Raw genomic sequence first — 24,244 nt, forward strand, 5'->3', positions numbered from 1 at the left:
TCACATTACCATTAAAACTGAGCTTTTTATCTACAATTCTGAGAGGTTTAAATGAGTGAAATCCGTTCAGAATGATTCTAATGAACAGTGCAATACTGAAGAAGCACTGGCCTATTATTATTATTTAATAAAACTGTTTATTAAGATTGGAACTCCAGAGTGTAATGCTTACGATTGCAGGAGCTGCCATTGGTGCACAGCGCAGGCCAGTGCTGTGTGATTCTATAACATTCTAAAACACTCTGCAACTTCAGAAAGATCACAGTGTGATTTGGTAATTTTCTATATTGTGGTCATCATAACATAGCTTTATATAAAATAAAAAAAATTGCATTAAAACTCTATTAGAACTCTATAATCTGGTCTTTTGATTTTCTGGGGTATTAAAAATTTATTTAGGTTGTACCAGGTGAAATACAGGGGTTGGACAGTGAATCTGAAACACCTGGTTTTAGACCACAATAATTTATTGTGGTGACGGACAGTTCTGGTGGAAACAGGAGAGTTGAGGTGCACATTGAATTCTGCGTGATTTGTTCAGCCGTGGTTTTATGTTTTTTAGATACGATCCGGGTTAGCACCCGAACATCCCTTTCAGACAGCTTCCTCTTACAGCGTCCACAGTTAATCCTGTTGGATGTGGTTGGTCCTTCTTGGTGGTATGCTGACATTACCCTGGATACCGAGGCTCTTGATGCGTCACAAAGTCTTGCTGTCTTGGTCACAGATGCTCCAGCAAGATGTGCACCAACAATTTGTCCTCTTTTGAACTCTGGTATGTCTCCCATAATGTTGTGTGCATTGCAATATTTTGAGCAAAACTGTGCTCTTACTCTGCTAATTGAACCTTCACACTCTGCTCTTACTGGTGCAATGTGCAATTAATGAAGATTGAACACCAGACTGCTCCAATTTAGCCATGAAACCTCCCACACTAAAATGATTACAGGTGTTTCAGTTTCATTGTCCAACCTCTGTATATGAACCTACTTTTCACTATATCTCACACCATCATTGCTGTATAAGACACACACACACACTCATTGCTCACCGCTTTAAGTGCACGAGCAGAATAGGTGGGACCTTCCAGATCTCCAGTTTCTTGGTGAACTCGCGAAGGCCTTTGCAATGTGGACAGTAAACCTTATCATTTCCTGTCATTTTCTCCTCCTTAGAGAACAGCCTCAGACAGTCCTACACACACACACAGACAGAGACACACAGAAAGAGAGGGAGAGAGGGAGGAAGAGCGAGAGAGAGAGAGAGAGAGACAGAGAGACAGCATTTTAGCTCCAACCCTACAGTCATTTAGCCCTACTCACTTAGTTCACAGCAGATCCTAGGAGAAAGGGATTGTGTGTGTGTGTGTGTGTGTGTGTGTGTGTGTACCTGTAAAGAGCACTTGTTGCTGGACGGCAGAGGCAGGGACAGGTACATGAAGGTCTCGAACATGCGGCTCTTGCGATGGCAGCTCAGGCACTGCAGGCTGGACTTAAACTGACCCTGAAACAGCGCCACGATGATGGACTCGTTCAGAAGCTTGTGTTTACCCCATGCCAGGTCAGCCGCACTGACATCATCCAGGTGATCATTCACCTCCTCCTTATAGCGCTTACGGTTATCCGCCTGAGAGAGACAGACAGAGAGAGAGAGACACAGACAAAAAGAAAGAGACACAGATAGAGAGAAAAAGAGAGAGAGAAAACATGAAAATATGTAAGGCAGTGAGGCTTTAATACACTCAGTCTGATTTTCTCTGAGCGTCAGTGCAGCACTCTGCACCACAACATTAAAGCAATAGCTTAGCGAAAAACCTCCACTGGAAACATAGTCAATCAGCCATTTTACATTAAGCTTATTTAGTAGCTATTTATGTTTTATTGGCAACCAAAACATTATCTGTTTTTGAGGCACAGCAACTTAAACCAATCCAACATGAAACTGGAACTTAAGCTAAATCCAATCCCAATCCAACAGTGGTGCTTGAAAGATTGTGAAACCTTTAAAATGGTCTATTTCTGCAAAAAGATGACCTGAAACATCTTCATATTTTCACACAAGTCCTAAAAGTAGATAAAGAAACCCCAGTTAAACAAATGAGACAAAAATGATCCAATATTGCATATTTGTGAGTCATAAAAGTATGTAAACCTTTAGGATTAGCAGTTAGTTTGAAGGTGAAATTAGAGTCATGTGTTTTTTATCAATGGGTTGACAGTCAGGTGTGAGTGGAAAAAGTTATAAAACCATTTATAAAGCCAGTTTCCCAGTCACACAGATTACAAATACAAATGTGTAGAAATTGAGGAAATTTAAGACCAATGTTACCCTCCCCAGAAGTGGTCAACCAATAAAAATCACTCCAAGAGCAAAGGTTGTAAGTCAGAGAGGTAACAAAGGACCCCAGGGTAACTTCAAAGCAACTGAAGGCCGCTCACTAAGCTAATGTTTTTGAGTCAACCATGAGGAAAACACTGAAAATCAAATAATGTGCATGGCAGGGTTGCAAAGAGAAAGCAACTGCTCTCTAAAAAGAACATTGCTGCTTGGAAGGCTACTAAAAGAATGTTTTGTGGAGGGATGAGACCAAAATATAACTGTTTTGGTGTAAATGAAAAGCGTTATTTTTGGACAAAGGAGAACACTGCATTCCAGCATAAGAACCTCATCCCATCTGTGAAACATGGTGGTGGTGGTATCATGGTTTGGGCTTGTTTTGCTGTATGTGGGCCAGGACAGCTTGCCTTTATTGCTGAAACATTTAATTCTTAATAAATGTATTAGAAAATTCTAAAGGAAAATTACAGGATATCTGTCCATTAACTGAATCTCAAGAGAAGGTGGGTCATGCAGCAAGAAAATGACCCTAAGCGCACAAGTTGTTCTACCAAAGAATGATTAAAGAAGATTAAAGAAGAATAAAGCTAATGTTTTGGAATGGGGCCAAGTCAAAGTCCCGCCTGACGTTAATCCGATGGAAATGTTATGGAAGCACCCGAAGCAAGCAGTTAATGTAAGGAAACCCACCATAGTTAAAACATCCCATATAGTCATATGAAAAAGTTTGGGCACCCCTATTAATCTTAATCATTTTTAATTCTAAATATTTGGGTGTTTGCAACAGCCATTTCAGTTTGATATATCTAATAACCAGTGTTGGGCACGTTACTTTGAAAAAGTAATTAGTTATAGTTACTCGTTACTTCTCCAAAAAAGTAATTGAGTTACTAACGGAGTTACTCCACTATAAAAGTAATTAGTTACCAGTAAAAGTAACTATCGCGTTACTTTTTATTATTCGCCCGTCAAAAAAAGAAAATCAATTATGCATTTACTATTATTATTAGAAAAATAACAAACGAAAATAAACCCAAAATGTTGACAAAAATATAGTCTAACGAATTTCAAAAAAACAAAACGAAATTCTCCACAGAACCAAAGAAAATTACTAAAACTTGTAATACTGAAAAACATGAAAAACGCGTCTGGGGATGAAATTAAACAAACCAAGCCACACTCAAAGGAAATATGTATATATAAACAAAACAAAATAATGGACAAAAACAACAATTTAATGCCCGTTAAAATGGTATTAATATAACAGCTTCACCAAAAGGGAATAGAGCTTAGATCGGGCGCAAAAAATCCGACCCGACCCAGCCGGAGCCCGTGCACGTTCTGCCCGAGCCTGAACCATGAACTGTCATTATGAGCCCGACCCGATCCGCCCCATAAACTGTCTGTTTTCGGGCTGATTGAATGAGCGAAATATAATCAGAATTATGTTAATTTACACTGTAACATAAAAGCATAGAACTATTATTTAATTTAAATGTTTTTTTAAGAACAGCTACACACAGTGCTGCAAGTCAAACGCGAGGCGTTCACGTGCGCCCAGAGCTACGTGATTACATTTTTCATTATTATTATAGTTTAATTTTATTTTGTTTTTATTTTTTCTGTTCAGTAAGTTTTTAGGGTGGGCTTGCTAGCGCCAGCGCTTTACACAAGAACTAAAGGACCACGAGGTGCCGCGCGCTCGGCACAACACCCTGCTGTACAACTCCGCTGTACAACAGCGCTTATAAATAAATTAAACACGAAAATGAGGGTATTCTATCAGTAATTTCAGTTCGTTTTAGTTAGTTTTATAAACACAAAATACAGTTCGAGATAGTTTTTTCCTTTTAATTACCTTTTTTATTAGATTCAGTTAACACAAATGTTTTTTTTCACTTTCAGTTTTCGCTATTTCGTTCGCTTTAGTGAACAATAATAATTGGTTACTTAGCAACATTGTGATTATCACATCAGAGCTTTATATAAAATAAAAATAGGAGCTAATAGGAGCTTTCTCTAAAAGAGGAAGCAGCAGCACCACAAAAACCGGAGCAGCTAAAAAGAGTTTAACGTCCTTAATTCGGAACTTGGGCTGTCCACGGCAATCACTGAATTAATTAGAGCACGCAAATCGTCACAATTGTGCCTCACTTCACCACGCCAAACCACAGGCACAGCGGCCAGAAGCTCAAGTTCACCGGACAGAGGATCGGTTAACCAGGGCAAAGCGAAGTAAAAAAAAGTGCGGCCAAAGTAGCGTGCAGTAACGGGGTGTCGGAAATGGTAACGGCGTTATAGTTACAGTCAGAGTAATTAGTTAGATTACTCGTTACTGAAAAAAAGTAACGGCGTTAGTAACGCCGTTAGTTTTAACGCCGTTACTCCCAACACTGCTAATAACTATATATCTAATACGGTATATCTAATAAAAATAAGGTTTATTGTACTAACAGAAAATGTGCAATATGCATTAAACCAAAATTTGACCGGTGCAAAAGTATGGGCACCCTTATCATTTTATTGATTTGAATACTCCTAACTACTTTTTACTGACTTACTGAAGCACAAAATTGGTTTGGTTGTAGAGTGATGCGACAGAATTTCTGCAAGCACGCCACAAACAGAGTTGCCTGAGGCCTGAGGCGACTCTGTTTGTGGCGTGTTTGCAGAAATGGCTTCTTTCGCATCACTCTCCCATTCAGCTTCTCCTTGTGCAAAGTGCGCTGTATTATTGACCGATGCACAGTGACTCCATCTGCAGCAAGATGATGCTGCAGCTCTTTGGAGGTGGTCTGTGGATTGTGCTTGACTGTTCTCACCATTCTTCTTCTCTGCCTTTCTGATATTTTTCTTGGCCTGCCACTTCTGGGCTTAACAAGAACTGTTCCTGTGGACTTCCATTTCCTTACTATGTTCCTCACAGTGGAAACTGACAGGTTAAATCTCTGAGACAACTTTTTGTATCCTTCCCCTGAACAACTATGTTGAACTATCTTTGTTTTTAGATCATTTGAGAGTTGTTTTGATGAGCCCATGATGCCACTCTTCAGAGGAGATTCAAATAGGAGAACAACTTGCAATTGGCCACCTTAAATACCTTTTCTCATGATTGGATACACCTGGCTATGAAGTTCAAAGCTCAATGAGGTTACCAAACCAATTTTGTGCTTCAGTAAGTCAGTAAAAAGTAGTTAGGAGTATTCAAATCTATAAAATGATAAGGGTGCCCATACTTTTGCAAATGTCAAATTTTGGTTTAATGTATATTGCACATTTTCTGTTAGTACAATAAACCTCATTTTAATCCTGAAATATTACTGTGTCCATCAGTTATTAGATATATCAAACTGAAATGGCTGTTGCAAACACCCAAATATTTACAACTAAAAATGATTAAGATTAATAGGGGTGCCCAAACTTTTTCATATGACTGTAGTTAAAGCTATTCTGGATGAATGGTCTAAAATTTCTCCAAGCCATTGTGCAGGACTGATCAACAGTTACGGTGAAAGTTTATTTGCAGTTATTGCTGCAAAGAGGGAGGAGAACACACCATATACTGAAAGCAAATGTTCACATACTTTTGCCACTCATATATATGAACTATTGAATTGTTTTCCTCAATAAATACATGAGCAAGTATAATATTTTTGTCTCATTTGTTTAAATGGGTTCTCTTTTTCTACTTTCGTAATGTTTTAGGTCATATATATACAGAAATATACAAAATTCTAAAGGGTTCAGACATTTTCAAGCACCACTGTATTCTCAAGTTTAAACAAACAAACAAAAGTTTATTAGGCTGATAAACTGTATTTAGTATAAGAAGTCAAATTGACCTCTCCAGGCTCCGCCCATCAAAGTGTTCCAGTATTGCGACTATTGTGAAGCTGTACAAATTTAACAGAATGTTGGTAAAAATTGTATAAACCCAATTTTATCCCACAGTGTGTTCTGTAAAGCTTGCCCAGCCTCACCACAGTTGCCATAGAAATCAAATGGGTGGGTGGAGCCATTTGTGCTTTTTCGCCAAATTATTCCTTTAACACCCACACACATACACACACCCACACATACTCAGACAGCATGCTTATGGCTTGCTTATGTTTACACATTCATAATGAGAGGTAGGGCCTCCAGGGTTCATCACACACACACATTCAAACACACACACACATTCAAACACACACACACACACACACACACACACACACACACACACACACACACACACACACACACACACACACACACACACACACACACACACACACACACACACACACACACACACACACACACACGAGCAGAGATAATGCTGTTCATTGGTATGACAGGATGGGTGGGGCTTATGTAGAAAAGAGGCAGAGCTGCCCAGATGATTGACAGATCTGTCACAATGAGCTGAGTATTAACTCTCACACACTCATGTAAAAAAAAATATATAAAAATCCATGCACAGTACAGTGCAGGTCAGTCACTCTCATAGCACCCAGACAGGACTGACACACACACACACACACACACACACCTCATTAGTACTTACTCTCTACACACGCCGTCACAATGACAACGTTAAAAAAAAAGAAAAGAAAAGAAGAAATTCATAATAAACGTAGTCATTTAGTGAGAGTTTCAGATCAGCTAGTATTAAACTGACAGGTAAAGGGAACTTTACATCACCCAGCACACTGATGAGCCAAAACATTAGGACTCATGCCAAATGAAGTAATCAATATTGGTTATGTGGTGCATTAACATATCTGGAACATTGTTTGTTGTAGTCAACGTTGCTTACTCGTGCTGTCTCACTCACTCACTCACACGGTCTCTTGCGCCATCTTTCTATTACTTGCTCTGTCTCTCACGCTCGAACTCTTGCTAACTCGCTCTGTCCATTTTTCTCACTCACTTGTGCTGTCTCTTGCCTTTCCATCACTTGCATCTCACTCGCACTGTCTCTCTCTCGCTAACTCACACTGTCTGTCTCTCTCTCTCTCTCTCCTGCACTAACTCACACTGTCTGTCTCTCTCTCTCTCTCTCTCTCGCATTGTCTCTATTTCTCTCGCTAACTCGCATTGTCTCGCTCTCTCGCTCGCTTGCTAACTCACACTTTCTCTCTCTCGCTAACTCACAGTCTCTCTCTCTCTCTCTCCCGCACTAACTCACACTGTCTGTCTCTCTCTCTCTCGCATTGTCTCGCTCTCTTGCTAACTCACACTGTCTCTCTCTCGCTAACTCACAGTCTCTCTCTCTCTCTCTCCCGCACTAACTCACACTGTCTGTCTGTCTCTCTCTCTCTCTCTCTCTCTCTCTTGCGCTAACTCGCACTGTCTCTCTCTCTCTTTCACGCTAACTCGCTCTCTCTCTCTCTCCCCTGCTAACTCGCACTGTCTGTCTGTCTCTCTCTCTCTCTCTCTCGCGCTAACTCGCACTGTCTCTCTCTCCCCTCTATCTCCCTCTCTCTCGCTCGCACTAACTCACACTGTCTGTCTGTCTTTTTTCCCCTCTATCTCTCTCTCATGGTGACAATATGAGAACAAAATTACTAATGTCGGCTGTTAAATGCTGCGTTATAATAACTATCGTTTTGTTTTGTATTTTATGATATCAATTTAGAAAAACATACCAAAAAAGTATTGTTTGGGAATTAGTATCAAATTCAAAGTATTATATTGGTATCGAAAATTTTAAAACAATACCCAGCCCTAATCATGAGCGTCAGTCTTGCTTTACTGCAAATACTATGGAGAGGCAGGCTAGCTGCTAGCGGCAGTAAAATCATGATGGTAATAACTGTAGATGTAAAGGTATAACATGATTGAGCAGCGAGGAACATGGTGTTACATAGAAATAACAATGTTGTATATGTATGTTCGCTGTGTTTATTAAACAATAAAACTTGATACAGTTATTGCTGAAGCTGAAATTAATAACAGTTAGTGCTGGAGTTGGAAGAACAGTTGACAATTGGTAGTTAGCAGCACAGTAAGTAAAAGTGCCACTGGATTTATTGTATTGTTACTAGGGATGTACAAAAATAGTGGAGTTATATCAGTATCAGCTGATAACAATGGGCAATATTTCAAACAGATATTTGCTGATATATTTAATGTATGCCGGAAAAGAACCAAGCAACGTTGACCAAGCTACTACAATTGGCAAACACTTTACAATTGGCTACTTTAATATTCATTGAATCAAGCTGATTTGTATATCTTTTATCAGCTTTACATGTTATACTGAGGTGTCTATTCTCTCTGTAAGGTTTTATTTTAAATGTGTACATTAGCATTAGCATCTGCCCAGAATTCCCACATTGGAGCATCTCTAATTATCACTGTATTACAAATAAACTTTACTTACTGGATAGTGTTAATTTGTTATTACAGTCAATGTGTCACATAATATATGTGTGTGTGTGTGTGTTTTTGTATCAGGGCTGGTGTTACCTTGTTGAGGTCTTCATGCAGGCCGTCCATCAGAAACAGGAGCAGCTCCTGAGAGTCCTGCTGCTCGCAGCCGGAGAACTGATCATTAATTTTGCTGATGGTGATTTTAAAATCTCTGGGACTGATGAACTTAAACTGACCGGACCACAGTGCCTTCATTATCACACCAAACTCCTCCGCCACCTCGCCCTTATGGCCAAGAAAATTTGCTCTATTCAACACAGACACACACACACACACAACATGAACACATATTATTCACAGTAATTAGAGGTGGGTGATATGGCCCTAAAATAATAATCACGATATTTCATGGTATTATCGCGATAAAGATACTTGTGACGATATGACGAAATACTGAATAAAAAAAATTATTTCAAGAACACACTACTGCAACAAAATAAATATTAAACTTTCTTATTGCATATGATATGATATGGCACACCCCTAACTGAGATATTTAAAAAAATTAAAAAGAAATTTATCAGATTTGTAACAGAAGTCAATGATCCAGAATGTCATGGCACTAATAATGCACTCCAAATATCTCCATATTTCCAGGATTAAATAAAAAAAATAATGATACTGGACAAATATAATCTATATATAGTCTCTAGTAGATATATAATGGGAAATTATAAAAACAGCAAAAAAGTAGCACACTGATGTGATAATTAGGGATAGGTGATATGGCACGATATTTCAGGGTAAAATATCGTTCCCGATATTAAAGAAAATTGGCGATATTATCGTGTACGATATGATACGGCACACCCCAGTAATCAGTAATCACCTAATTAACATAATACACTAATTTTGTCTTGTTTTAGCATCAACATTTACAATGCTAGTGATAGGGGCACAGTATTACCCATGCATAGAATTGACAATTTTAACATCATTAACAAACTCAAAGTAGCTCCAAACTATACTGGTAGATTCAGAGGATCCTGAGATCTAAAACGAGGCACTGAGAACTTTAAAAGTGTGTAGGTAGTAGGTGTGTAAGTACCCTCAGCTAGTTCTCCAGACGCCACCATCTAAACATTAAGTCTTGACTTATTGTTGACTGACCAGCACAAACAAGTAGGTAGGATAGGTGAACAAATTGCAAAATTAATTCAGTGGAAAAGCATGAATATTATAGAGATATTTTAGTCAGCAGCTGTACCTGTTGATGTCTTCCTGGTAAAGGTTACGGTTAAAGTACTCGGCCATGGCCGGAGTGTTGCACAGACACTGCAGGATGGAGTTCATGTAGCAGGTGTTGCCTAGATTACGGAGGCCGGTGAGGCACGGCCCCAAACCGCCAAACACTGGGTTCATGTTGCGGATCTTAGCAGCAGATGGACGAGCGACTTCCACTTTAGGGTAGTTGGTTACAGTCGGGGGTCTGACGAGAAAAACGAACACAAACACACAAAAAATTCAAGTTAGGACATACTGAAACATTTATTGTAAACATTTATTATAATACGTTCAAATGTAGGGGCCTAGAGATGAACCATGGTCTTGATGAACTCTTTGCAAAAGTGTATTTTGAATCACCCTCACTTTAAAAGTAAGAACTAACAACTAAAACAAATGTATAGAATCAACACATCTCATCACATTGCTTGGACTCCAGTTTGGCTAACTCATGGCTCCAATTATCCGGGGGGTTCACATACTTTTCCCCCCTCACTGTAAATGTTAACATGTTGTGTTCAATAAAATCATGCAAACCTTTAATTTTGTGTGGTATTAGTTTAAGCAGACTGTGTTTGTCGATTGTTGTGACTTAGATGAAGATCAGAACACATTTAATGACCAATTTATGCGGAATTTCAAATAACCCCAAAGGGTTCACATACTTTTTCTTGCAACTGTGTGTATGTATATATATATATATATATATATATATATATATATATATATATATATATATATATATATATATATATATATATATATATATGGCACCTGAGTCACCAGGTCTTGTTTCTTTTAATAACTATTTTAAAGATTCATGTTTTTACAATTTTAAATATGTTTAGGCCTGAAACATTATAAGGTGGTGAAATAAGTATTGCTGTGTATCCTGAATTCACACAGCTGCATGAGTACCGCCTAATAGATAGCTCCAGACACAAGCAATTTGTAATTATTTTACATTTGTGTATAATTATGGAAAGAGGTGAGGAGAGAATTAAAAGACAGTAGGTTTTTAGCTATACTGCAGAGTGGTCCATTTAATGTGGCCATTGAACCCTGTATGAAACCTACTTGGTGTTTCTGTTAATTGTATGCGTCTGTTTATTGTGTGTGTGTGTGTGTGTGTGTGTGTGTGTGTGTACTTACTTGGTGTCTCTGTTAATCGTGGGTGTAGGTGCAGGTTTTCGGGGTGCCTCAATGTTCAGTTCCTGGCTGATGTCAGGTGATGAGTAGGAGCGCTTAAGTTTGGATTGTTCTCTCTCTCTCTCCCTCTCTCGCTCCTTCTCTTTCTCCTTCTCCTTCTCAGAGGCTACAGGCTGGGCGGGCTTCTGTTTGGGCATAGGAGGCGTGGCCGGGGGTGTCTGGGGCACGCTCACCTCCGGGGGGTACAGGTGCACTCGGTTGGTTGGAGAGTGGTAGTATCTGTACGTCCCAGTGACTGTATCCAGGAACTAAAACACAAAACACACACTCTAAACTAAAATCTGGGTGAATACTCTGAATTATGGATCTAGATCCATAAGGTTATGAGCATTATATGTAAGTACATTAGGTCCACATAAATTTGTGAACACCTATTGCTGTATCTATGTGCATTAAATCTAGGTGCCTTAGGTCTAGGTTAAAATTAGGTGTTTGAAACCCTAAATGCTGGATTAGGTCTAGATCTAGGTGCATTAGATCTAGGTGCATATCCATGCCACCAATCTAAGCACATTAGGTGTAGGTGAAAACCCTGAACGCTGGATCTAGGTGCATTAGATCTAGGTGAATATGCTTGGCACCAAATCTAATCACATTGTGTTTAGGTGGAATCACAGAATGCTGGATCTAGATACAATAGATCTAGGTAAACATGTCTAGAAACAAATCTAAGCACAATAGGTGCAGGTGGAAACCCTGAAGGCAGGATCTAGGTACATTAGATCTAAGGTAAACATGTCTGGCACCAAATCTAAGAACATTAGCTGTTGGTGGAATCACAGAATGCTGGATCTAGGTGCAATAGATCTAGGTAAACATGTCTAGAATCAAACCTAATCACATTATGTTTAGGTGTAAACCTTGAGCGCTGAATCTAGGTGCAATAGATCTAGGTGCATATGCGTGCCACCAATCTAAGCACACTAGGTGAAGGTGGAAACCCTTCACGCTGGATCTAGGTGCATTAGATCTAGATAAATATGTCTGGCACCTAATCTAAGCACATTAGGTGTAGGTGGAAACCCTGAACGCTGGACCTAGGTGCATTAGATCTAGGTGAATATGCTTGGCGCCAAATCTAATCACATCATGTTTAGGTGGAATCCCAGTATGCTGGATCTAGGTGCAATAGATCTAGGTAAACATGTCTAGAAACAAATCTAATCACATTATGTTTAGGTGTAAAACTTGAACGCTGAATCTAGGTGCAATAGATCTAGAGTACATAAGGTGCAGGTGAAATCCCAGAATGCTGGATCTAGGTCCATTAGATCTGGGTGAACATGTCTGGCACCAAATCTTAGCACTATGTCTCCACTGAATGCTGGAGTGTGCTTACCTTCATCCAGCCGTCTGGTAGACCAGGCACTGACCTCCCCATCTCTTCGCTCCGCGCTCGAGTCAGAGGCTCCCTCTGAAACACCAGCACACACATGAACATGATTAGAAACTGTGCAGATATAGAAGAACTAGAGTCTGTTACAATGTGCTATTGCTGGGCTGTTCACCAGGGCAATTTTGTACCTGTATGCATTTTTCACATAGCGCCATACTGCTAGAGGTGCTGTGGAGTCCCAAGTAGAACAGCACCTCCGAAGGAACACCCTGAGACAGCTCACTAGCTAATGCTAGCCAGTTAGCATAACAAGCTAACGCGCTGGAAGCTCAGCTCTGTGGAGCTAATTTATACTGCTGCGTCAAACCTACACCGTAGCCTACTCGTTGCCGCGTAACCTACACCCTACCTTTGGAAATATAACTACAGGTCACACGACATGGACAGCCACAGCTGTGATTGGTGTACCGGGCCACACGTCGCCTGCCACACATTCCTGCCTTAGCAGTTTAAACTGCAGAGCGACGCAGAGCCACTGATAGACGCACACAGAAGTATAAACACGCTCCGCTGCATAGCACACTCGTCCCTCGCGCTATCCTACCTGAGAACAGCACTTTATCCCACTAAACTTGATAATACCAGGTGAGCAGTAACTATAGCCCTGTATAAATATATTAATACTGTAGCTTGAAGCATAATATTAATACACATTGAACTGAATTTATTAGTGTACTGGAGAAAGAAGGGAATTGTGGCTGATTTTAATACTGTAATGCTTTGAACTATTTATTAAAATAGTTTTATAAAGGAAGCGGGGTTAAAGTTGTAGGCCTAAATCTTTTTAAGGTCTAAGGTCTAGTTTAGGGGTTCTCAACCTTTTCTACCTTACGGCCCACCTGTTTAAAACTTGAAAGCGTCAAGGTCTCCCTAATAATAATAATAATAAATATAGCCGCAAGCGACAATCATCGGGTTCAAGCACCAACTTGCACAATGGTGCCTACTGGAGCATTGAATGGTGATGTGTAAGAAGGTCTAATATGATTGGAGATGCCCTGTCACATTTAGAAATTATCAAGTTTTTCACCTGTTATTAATGTTGAGCAGAGGTCTTTCAACCTGATCAGTGCTTAAATTCACATGTAAATCTAGTGAACTTTGTAGGATATTCATTAAGTGAGTTAGAACTAGTCAAAAGGTGTCTACATGTTATTGGTATTGATCAGGTGGCTTCAACCAGAATGTTCACAAAGTGCTATTCAGATTGACCTTTGAACCTTTGCATAACAAGCTGAAATGTTTGACCAAACAAGTTTGAATTAACACAAAGGAGTGAATGTTCTGATGTGACATGTAATTACGAAGTTATTATAAATCTAGTTCTGAATTAAATGGCGCTTCATCAAGCACCAACTAGCACAATGGTGCCTACTAGAGCATAGGATGGTGATGTGTAAGAAGGTCTAACACAATTGGAGACATTCTGTCACATTTAGAAATGATCAAAAGTCTTTCACCTGTTATTAATGTTGAGAAGAGGCACAAAGGAGTGAATGTTCTGATATGACATGTAATGTCAAGTTATTCTTAATCTAGTTCTGTATTAAATGGCGCTTCATCAGAGTGATATTGTACAGAGGTCTTTAACATTGTGAGATTACAGCAAATACTGCAGAGTTACAGCAATTTAGGTTAGAAATTCCAAGGACGCACAGATTGCTTGATGCCTGGAGAGTATTGTATGTGAAATTTTCACAAATGTTTTTAATGAACATTTACCTAGAGACTCTACAGTGTGCAGCAAGACTGAAATGGAGGTGATAGGCCAAATATCCAGAGAGTAGTTTCAATATAGCTATTTTCAAACAATTAGCAATTATGAATGAACAAAGCACTTTTTAAACATAGTTGTATTGAGAAATTTGTCAGAGCCACTGTACTAAATATGGCAAAAACAATTAGATGTCAAAATAGTACAGCATGATTGACATATACTCGTTTTTTTGGAACAGCGCCCCCCAGTGGGCGGATTGTTTCAGCACTTTGCAGGTCACTACAGTGTCTCCACCTGAACATAACTGCCAAATATCATCCAGATTGGGCAACATTCAGCCTGCCAAAATGTCTGCTGAATGCTGATTGGCTGATGGTGTTCAGCCATGTTGATTGATTAAGTTGCCCTTTGAACATCCTTTAGAGGCTGTATGATAGATTCTGCATGCAAAGTTTCAACTTGCTAGGTTGCACGGTTGCTGAGAAACAGTGCTCCAAATTTACCTCTTGAAGTGAATGGGGCATATATCCGGAAGGACTAATTTGCATATGGCGGCCATATTGTTTACATATTTCAACTTTTTCTTAATGAATATTGAAGCGCATGCTCTCACGAGTGTTTTGATACCAAACATGCCAGGATTGGTCAAAATTCCTAGGACTAGTTTGCAAAAGTAGGTTTTGCATATTATGCAAATTAGCACAAAATCTATATAGACGGAAGTGCATGGTCCAAATTGGAAAGTTGTTGGTATTGACCCAAGGAATCCATCAAAAAAAGAATTTTGAATGTAGGTCTTATGGTTTTTGAGTTATTGAGAAAATTTTTGTTGTCCACCGAGATGCACTGATCCTACATCTACCTACCAAGTTTCATTTCTCTATGACTTACGGTTTAGGCTGCACAACTGTTTTTACAGGAGAAAAAGAATAATAATAATAATAATAATAATAATAATAATAATAATAATAAGAAAAATCTTAGCAAAAACAATAGGGTTCTACGCACCTTCGGTGCTTGAACCCTAAAAATATATAATAAAACAGAGTATAATAAACTCTTGCCACCAGAATTTTACCCCAAAACAGTGATTTAGGCTTTCCAAATATGGTACATGAACTTCTTACTGGAAACATGCTCTAATATTGTGCTTCTTTTGTCTTTTTACCTTTAAATATACAAATAAGAGTAGCACGGTTTGACAGGGTAGCACAACTCGACAGAACACCCGATGACTCGGCTCGCCGTGTGGGCGTATCCATGACTTTTTTTTTATTCAAATGAAGCAACAGGTGTAGTCAATCATAAGTATAAGATTTTTAATCAGCCTCACTGTGATCTATAGTTCTATAAATCTGTTTTCAGCTTCTCCTCCGTGGTTGAAAGGCAGCTGTTCTGCTGAACTTTTTGTCGGAGGGCGGGGCTGCGCTGATGCAGCGCCTCTCTCTATTGAAATGAATAGGATGCACTATGCTGGTGGACGGGGAGAGGGTGCTTCTTTGTTGCGGGTGCGCCGCACTAACACTAAAATTAGATTTCAAGTAGCAGCCCACAAAATATCATCCTGCGGGTCGCAAATGGCCCGCTGGCCATGTGTTAGAGATCCCTAATTTAAAGTGCTCACTACAGACTGATGTCTCCCTTTGAGGATGGGCCTGCGGACACCTAGAGGGCCCCCCAGTTGAGAAACCCTGGTTTAGTTTACATACATCATTTTTTCTGCTTCCGAAGTTTAATTACCTTATATATTGTGTAATTTTGTGGAACAAAGTGAACCCCATAGTAATTAAAAAATAAAAAAAAGTAAAGCCTTAGTGTTTTATATAACTGTACTGTTAGGAGTACATATAAGTCACAAACCTTATTAAAGATCAGTCATGCAAATAATTAAATAAGTAAATAAATAAAATACCGTGGCATGCCGTAAAACTGTCAGAATCTTGGAAAATACAGTGATATGAATTTTGGGTCACACCGCCCAGCACTACAATGCGCATTTATTAGATAGGTGTTTCTTATAAACTGTCCATTAAATATGAATTCAGGTAAAGTTACATGATAAACTGTACACAGTGTATGTGCATTATAAGCACTCACCTTAATGTCTGAGACGGTGGCGTTTGGAAGAGGAGAGTCCAGAGACATGCTCTTAATCTGACCGTCCAGCGCCTGCTCCTTCGTTCCCCTCTTCCCTCTCTCATCTGCTTCCTCCTCTTCCTCCGCTTTCTGTCGCTCCAGTTTCCTCTGCTCTGGCTTCTGCTCTTCCTCTCCTTTACTCTTCTCTTTCTCCTCCTTTTGACGTTTCTCTGCTGCCTCCTTCTCCCTCTTTCTCCTTTCCTCCTCCTCCTCTTCTTCTTCTTTCCTCCTTTTCTCCGCCTCGCCATCAGCAGCAGCGGAGGGATTGAGAGATGGTTTGACTGATCGGTCTGGAATCACAGGCCCATTCGCTGCTGCAGAAACAGGAGCATCTCTCGCTCCAGATTCCTCACTCGCTTTCCCGCCGTCTGAGACTTTAACCGATGGCTTTTTAGAACGATCGATCTGGAGGAATGAAATTTAACACACAATTAAACAAAAACAAGCAAACGAAAGAACGAATAAACGAACGAACAGATGTTATTAGTTTAATTTCCACATATGCAGTATGGTGTCAGAATTATATTGGACAATTTAAAAAAATATATAAAATCAGCAACAAAAAAAAAGACTAATCAATGCTGGCTGCACTAATACAATAGGCTACTAAAGTGTACTGATTTTTGCATTAGTTAGATCTATTTTTTTTATTTCAGCCGTTAATTAGAAAAGCGAAAGAAGAAGTGAAAACTAATTTCTCAGGAGAAACCTTTTACTTTATTTTTTGCGTACAGTTGGTTAAAAGCTAAAACGTAAGTTACGTGCAGCTCTGGAAAAAATTAAGAGACCACTTCAGTTTCTGAATTAGTTTCTCTGATTTTGCTATTTATAGGTATATATTTGAGTAAAATAAACATTGTTGTTTTATTCTATAAACTACAGGCAACATTTCTCCCAAATTCCAAATAAAAATAATGTAATTTAGAGCATTTATTTGCAGAAAATGAGAAATGACAACATGAATCAACAAAAAAGGTGCAGAGCTTTCAGACCTTAAATAATGCAAAGAAAGTTCATTTTCATAAAGAATTAAGGGTTTAGAAATTAATATTTGGTGGAATAATCCTGGTTTTTAAGCACTGGTTGTTCTCCTCCACCAGTCTTACACACTGCTTTTGGATAACTTTATGCTGCTTTACTCCTGGTGCAAAAATTCAAGCAGTTCAGTTTGGTTTGATGGCTTATGATCATCCAGAGTTTTTGAATTTTGTAAAATCAAAGAAGCTTATCATTTTTAAGTGGTCTGTGGTAACTGTTTTTTTTTTTCCAGAGCTGTAAATAACATTCCGTTTCTAAATTTATACTGGGACAGTGTAGTTTCTCTGTACATTATAAATATGTATGTCTGCATTGGCAGGTATATACTGTGCTGTAGATGTATAATATTGGATAGAAATTTACCTTACCTGTCCTTTTCTAACAATGACGGCTAACAAACCATAATCCTAATAAGCAAATTAAGGTCAAATAGCTATTCTGAGAGAATTTAGGAAAGTTGAATCATTTACATTTTTTACTGTAATGATACAAAAAAAAAATCATAAATCTTGTCTACATTATTGAAAAGACTGTTATTGAGTGTGTGTGTGTGAGTGTGTGTGTACCTGTGGAATGGGCTTTCCTGTAGCTGCAGGCTGCTTTATGGTGGAGGGAGTGGTGGTGCTGGGAGCAGGCTGCTGGGAGGCTGTGTGAGTAGGCGTATGGTTGGGAGTGTGAGTTGGAGTGTGTGTGCGTGTATCAGGTGCGGTCGGCTCCGGGTGGACGGGCTCATCTGAGACTTTCCCGTTGACCTGCACACACGCCGCCTCGTCCGTGCTTTCCGTAACACACACACTCGCGCTTTCAGCTGGAGGCTCCTCCAAACACGGGTAACTGAAATTCACTACAACACAAACACACGACATATTGGACAAGCTGACCTTTAGGAATAGATATCAAACCAAAAGATGGGGATACACAGGATATATGTGGTAAAAAAAAGAGTCACATTTAACTGAGTGCATTTCATAACTTTTGCAAGAACTGCAATTATGATAATCGAAATAATAAACAAAAGTAGAAAGCTGCTAAATGGCAAACATGTAAATGACAAACATCTGGGCAATGACAAACATAAAAAAAACATAGAGAAGTGTTAATTACAGTTATAACAGGATGCAGGACAGAGGGCAGTGGTACACAAGACAAATCAGTGTGTTTTTAGACTTTACATCACTCTTTAACAAACTTTAAAACTTCAGTTTCAAATAATGTTAAGAACTGCATCTAAATTAATTTTTTAATGACATCATTCTAACGCCACAGCCTCACATTTATTTGTTATAAAACCTCAGTACGAATTCTGGTATCCAGAAAATCACATGCGATATGTTTCGGTAGAGGGTGAGGGACTGTGTGCAGTATTAATTATTACAGGTGATTTTGGATTAGTTTTTGTCTTGACCAAAATGTATTTTAGTTTTAGTCACACTTTGGTCATTTATTTATTATTTGTTTTAATCTAGTTTTAATTGATGACAACTAGAAATGTTTTATTTTAGTTTTAGTTACCATATATTTTGCACTATTAATTAACTATATTCATACTGGATTATAAGGCGCATTTTAAGAGACATTATAAAGAACTTCTATTACAGCAGATCTTGCCACTAGGTGTGGGGGTAAACAAAAAAAGTATACAAAACTGTAATAAAATAAGACTTTCTTTTAAATTCAGACAAGCATTGAATGTTAATCTACACAGATTTATCTCCTGAAAACTATAATTTTATTTGGGTGAGTAAAGCAATTCCCTTTATTTACAGTAAACTTAGATTAATGAATTTCTGCAGCCCTAAGGCCAGCAGTGCTAGCCGGGTTTAGCAGCAGGCTACAGGCCCATAATATTCACCTCTGAACGGGATATAGCAATTAGCGGCTAATGCTCCTTGATTTCAGGCTCTTACAGACCTGTAACTTCTTCTTTAAGAAGCTCTTCTGTCCTCCACTCGTTACCTTTATTAATGCCCCCCCTGCTTAAACCAGTACATATCCAGGCCCGTCTGAAGTTTGCCAGAGAGCATATGGATGATTCAGAAGAGGATTGGGAGAATATCATATGGTCAGATACAATTTTTTTGTTAAAAACTCAACTTATCGTGTTTAGAGGAAGTAGAATACTGAGTTGCATCCCAAGAATACCACAGAAACTTTGTGGAGGGAGCTGAAAGTCACTATTGCCCAGCGACAGCCCAAAATCTCCACTGATCTAGAGGAGATCTGCTTAGAGGAATAGGCCAAAATACAGGAAATGGAAATGTTTCACCTCTGTCATTGCCAACAAAGGTTGCGTAACAATGCATTAAGTTGAACTTTTGTTATTGACTAAACACTTATTTTCCACCACCATTTACAAATAAATTCTTAAAAAATCCTACAATGTGATTTCCTTGATTTTTTTTTCTCATTTGGTCTCATAGTTGAAGTATGATGAAACCTATAATTAAAATTACAGCCCTTTCGCATCTTTCTAAGTAGAAGAACTTGCACAATCAGTTGCTGACTGAATACTTGTTTGCTCTACTGTATATCTGGAAGTGAGGTGTGTTTATGTAAATGTCTGGTGTATTGCTATATTGGCAATGGAAAACACAGGTGCACCACTGACCGAAATGAAATGAATAAACCTTTTTGTTAAGGAAATAAACACTATGTGTGTGTGTGTGTGTAATACTCACACTGCGGTAGTGTGTTGACTGTGTGTTGTCTCGGTGGTTTAACTTTAGGGTTGGAGGTGAACATCGGATAAAACAGCAGCCAGTTCTCATAACCGCCTTCCAGAACCATTGGCTCACTGCGCAGGATAGTAACACTGTCCCACTGCGGAAACACACACACACACAAACACAAAAAATAATTTTCTGTTACTTCTTTACATAATTTAACAGGTGTGTCTAATGTAAGGCACCAATATCCCAAGGTAGTGCAGTGTTTGTCCTAGTAGTACTGTGTTACAAAGGCTATAATAACAATAATAATAATAATTGTTAAAAAGTGTTATACTATGTATGTATGTGTACAATGCTACTGTACACACTCACAGTTTTTCAGACCTCTTACAATGCATTACAATGTGTTAATGCTATAGTACAGTGTTGCAGTGTGATAACACAAGGTTTTGTCATATTTGTCATCAGGGGGGGGGGGTATTAAGACTTCAACCCCGCCTAAAGGGGTAAAAACAATAGTGTTGGAGGGTCAAAACATTTAAATATACTTCTTACATATAATATTAAATACTACAAAACAATGCAGTATCAATGGCTGAAAATTTCAAGCCCCCCTAAAGTGGATCATACCATTCCATCTTAATAATAATAATAATTCCTCTCCTTTACCTGCTGCTGCCTCATTATTGTTCAGGTGGCTAATTGAGTCTAATTTAAGGTGGTACGCATTCTGCTGGAGCTACAGCATTATGTGTAAGTAGCTTCTATCTACTTATCTTTTTTAAATAAGCACTTTAAACACACTTTTCCTTACATAAACAAATTTGGTATCCCACCTTAAATGCTGCTAATTTACCATTCCACCTTAAATGCTGCTAATTTACTATTCTGCCTTAAATGCTGCTAATTTACCATTCCACCTTAAATGCTGCTAATTTACCATTCTGCCTTAAATGCTGCTGTGGCTATAGAAAGTTTTTTTGTTGCTTTTAAGGTGGAACAAAACTTTTAAATGGAAATCCATGTTCTGTTTTATATGGACTGATTGTGATTTTGGCACAACCTGAGCAGAAATGTGTAAAACTCTTAAAACTCTTTATCACCTACTACAGTCTAAAGAGGAAACTGTTTTAATGTAGAGAAAATTAGTTTTATATTAATTCAAATGTAAAAGCTGATTAAAGATAGCAGCTGATAGCATTGTTTGTATGTTTGTTTTTGAAGGATTAACTGTGGATTTTGCTGTATAATATATTATTTATATGTATAACAGTTATTGTGTGGTATATAAGTGCTACATTAGCTGATGTAATGGGTTTATATTTTACGTGCTGTAGAGATTACAGTAAGGAAGTGAGACACTGTAAGGATTGTAAGACTTCAGTTTAGTGAAGCAGCACCTGCACTGTACTGATTTCCATTTACACCCCGAAGAAATACTTGACCCCCCCCCCCCCCCCCCCCATTATTATTGTACAATTCACACCCTTTTTGTCATATTTCTGGGTTTTGATAACAGATGGGTGGCAAACAGAGCTAAAATAATTACTGTTTTTATCCCCTATCAATTTTTTGTGTACTGCACCTAGCATTTTTTTATTTTTTGTGGGAGTACCTTAAAGAGAGCTTCCTTCAGGCTTTGTAAGGTGGTGCCTAGCTTCAGGTCGGAGACACAGCTGAACCAGTCCAACAAGATGATGTAGTCCACATTACCCCGCTGCTTCCACTGTGGCAGAGAAGCTCCAGGCAGCTTCAGCTCAATCTGGTTCACTGTGATCCTGACAAGCAACACAAGAACAATTAAACCTCAACACTAATTATTATTAGTAGTAGTATTATTATAAAAGAGCCATACCGATGTGTGTAAATATTCATATTTTTATTACAGCTATAATAATGATGTGTTTGTATTGAAGTGTGACTGTTCGAGCTGCTATAATGAGGTATGTGATAGTTAGTGTGATTGTTACAGCTCTAAGCATTCACACTAATTATCACACACATTATTATTACCGTTTTATGATTTTTTTTGGATAATGTGATTATTTGAGCCACACAGATGTGATTATTAATATTACTATGTTTAGAGCTGTAATAAAGACTTGCTATTGTTAATTTGATTATTATATAGGTAAGAATTATGTGGGTTTGTAAGTGTGGCTGTTACAGCTGCAACAAAGTGTTTAATTAGTATTAGGCCTGTCACAATAACATTTTTTGAGAACGATATTTTGTCCCAGAAATTATTGCGATAAAGGATATTGTTGTCATTTTAAGATAATTAAATGGCAGTAATATAATGTTAACATAATATAATAACAAATAAATGACACCTATTTAAAGACATGAAACTATTGAACTATTGAACTATGAACTATTCCTCTTCACACACAATTTTAGAACCCAAAAAGTTCCCAGCTTGAATCAAATTAGGATATATATATATATATATATATATATATAGCTAGCCCCGGTCTGTCCCAGCTGGCCCGCGTTGGACCGCCATAAAGAACCTAAGAGACACTAAAGTTAAGCAAATACAGCCGCACTGGGCTGTTATTATGTTTATTTAAGTTTGTTTTGGGTGTTGGTAGAGGACATTTTTCCTAATAAAAGGTAAGTTTTGAGTTCATTCACTCCCTGTGTCTGTGTCTCTCTGTGCTTCTGCACTACCAGGTCACAGTGGCCACGCCCACAGTCACAATACATGCAAGTGCATTTTGTAAGTGCAAACACAATGGACGATTTTACGATTATTAAAATGATTGAGGTCATGTCCGTTTATTGAACGATAAGTCGATAACGTGATTATTGTGACAGGCCTAGTTAGTATGCGATTATTAAATATTAAATATTTTAAGAGCTGTGTTAATGATGTGTGTTATTCTTAGTGTGTTATTATAAGAGCCATAACAAGGTGTGTAGTCATTACTGTGATTGTTTTAGGGCTGTATTGATGTGTGTGACAATATGATCAGAGCTGTAAGAATGGTGTGTGTGTGTTTGAAATAATTCGTAGCATTTAGTTTTGGACCGTTACCCGGGTTTGATGGCCTCCTCTGGAACACTAATGCAGTTGTGACCTGGAACCATCATGTGGGAGTCCTCGAAGTCAGCGAGTCTGCGAGCGTCCATCACCAGCACACTCATGCTGGAGTCCCGGATCATGTTATACAACTGCTGTGCACCGACTCCTCCACTGGGTGGGGCTAGAAAACAAAACCAGACAGAGAGAAGAAGAAAGAGAAAGAGGAATGCACTTTATTGGTAGTGCTGGGTGTATGTACACACCAACAATTAAGATTCATACACATTTACATGCGTATAATAGCAGTTAAAAGTTTGGACACACCTTCTCATTCAATGTTTTTACTTTTTTCCTACATTGGAAATGAATACTGAAGTTATCAAGACTATGAAGGAACACACAAAGAATCATGTATTAAAACAAACCAAACAAACCAAAATACTCTGTTTAGAAGCATTTAGATGCTCTTATCTGGAATTAAGCTGTTCGCTTGTGGTTTCTAAGACTTGGGTTAAACTCTTGCTCTTCCTTTCCTGGGGTGGTCCTGATGAGAGCCAGTTTCATCATAACGTTTCTGCAACTGAACTTTGATACTTTTAAAGTTCTAAAATATTTTACATTGACTGACCTTCATTTCTTTAAGCATTTTATTTTTTACTTATTTGAGTAGTTTTTTTTTTACTCAAATATTCACTATTCACTGTATACTTGTAACTCTACCTCTTCACTACTTCACAACTGATGCTCTCAAACACATTAAGAGACAAGAAATTCAAGTAATTAACTCTTGATGAGTTCAGCACAGCTGTTAACTGAAAGCCTGAATTCCAGGTGACTCTACCTTATAAATCTATGTATTATATTTGTATTATAATTTTACTGTAAGCATACGTAAAATATGGGGTTACATACATGGAGTAGTTTAAAAGTTACTTAAATATATGTAATAGTTTAATTTTAGTACAGTTAAGCACACTTAGCACAATTTAGGTAAGACTTTTGTGCTATTTTTATACTGTAATTTAAGTATAATAAGTACAAAAAAGGTTGTTTCATTTTATCACTCTTTA

The 24,244-nt window shown here is 38.3% G+C and overlaps 1 protein-coding gene across 1 annotated transcript in view; it reads right to left on the reverse strand.

The window, feature by feature from the left end:
- Positions 1-24,244, reverse strand: part of usp8 (ubiquitin specific peptidase 8) — a 37,432-nt gene that overhangs the window by 3,944 nt on the left and 9,244 nt on the right. The window contains exons 7-17 of the mRNA XM_022687047.2: positions 23,187-23,355; positions 21,762-21,924; positions 20,156-20,297; positions 18,044-18,321; positions 16,401-16,844; positions 12,530-12,604; positions 11,134-11,438; positions 9,965-10,186; positions 8,794-9,004; positions 1,390-1,626; positions 1,052-1,194 (exon numbers count right to left, since the gene is read on the reverse strand). Coding sequence (XP_022542768.2) covers positions 1,052-1,194; positions 1,390-1,626; positions 8,794-9,004; positions 9,965-10,186; positions 11,134-11,438; positions 12,530-12,604; positions 16,401-16,844; positions 18,044-18,321; positions 20,156-20,297; positions 21,762-21,924; positions 23,187-23,355 — 2,389 coding nt within the window. The remainder of the gene's footprint in view (positions 1-1,051; positions 1,195-1,389; positions 1,627-8,793; positions 9,005-9,964; positions 10,187-11,133; positions 11,439-12,529; positions 12,605-16,400; positions 16,845-18,043; positions 18,322-20,155; positions 20,298-21,761; positions 21,925-23,186; positions 23,356-24,244) is intronic.

Source organism: Astyanax mexicanus, chromosome 9 (genome assembly GCF_023375975.1).
Source record: "Astyanax mexicanus isolate ESR-SI-001 chromosome 9, AstMex3_surface, whole genome shotgun sequence".
Classification (NCBI taxonomy): domain Eukaryota; kingdom Metazoa; phylum Chordata; class Actinopteri; order Characiformes; family Acestrorhamphidae; genus Astyanax; species Astyanax mexicanus.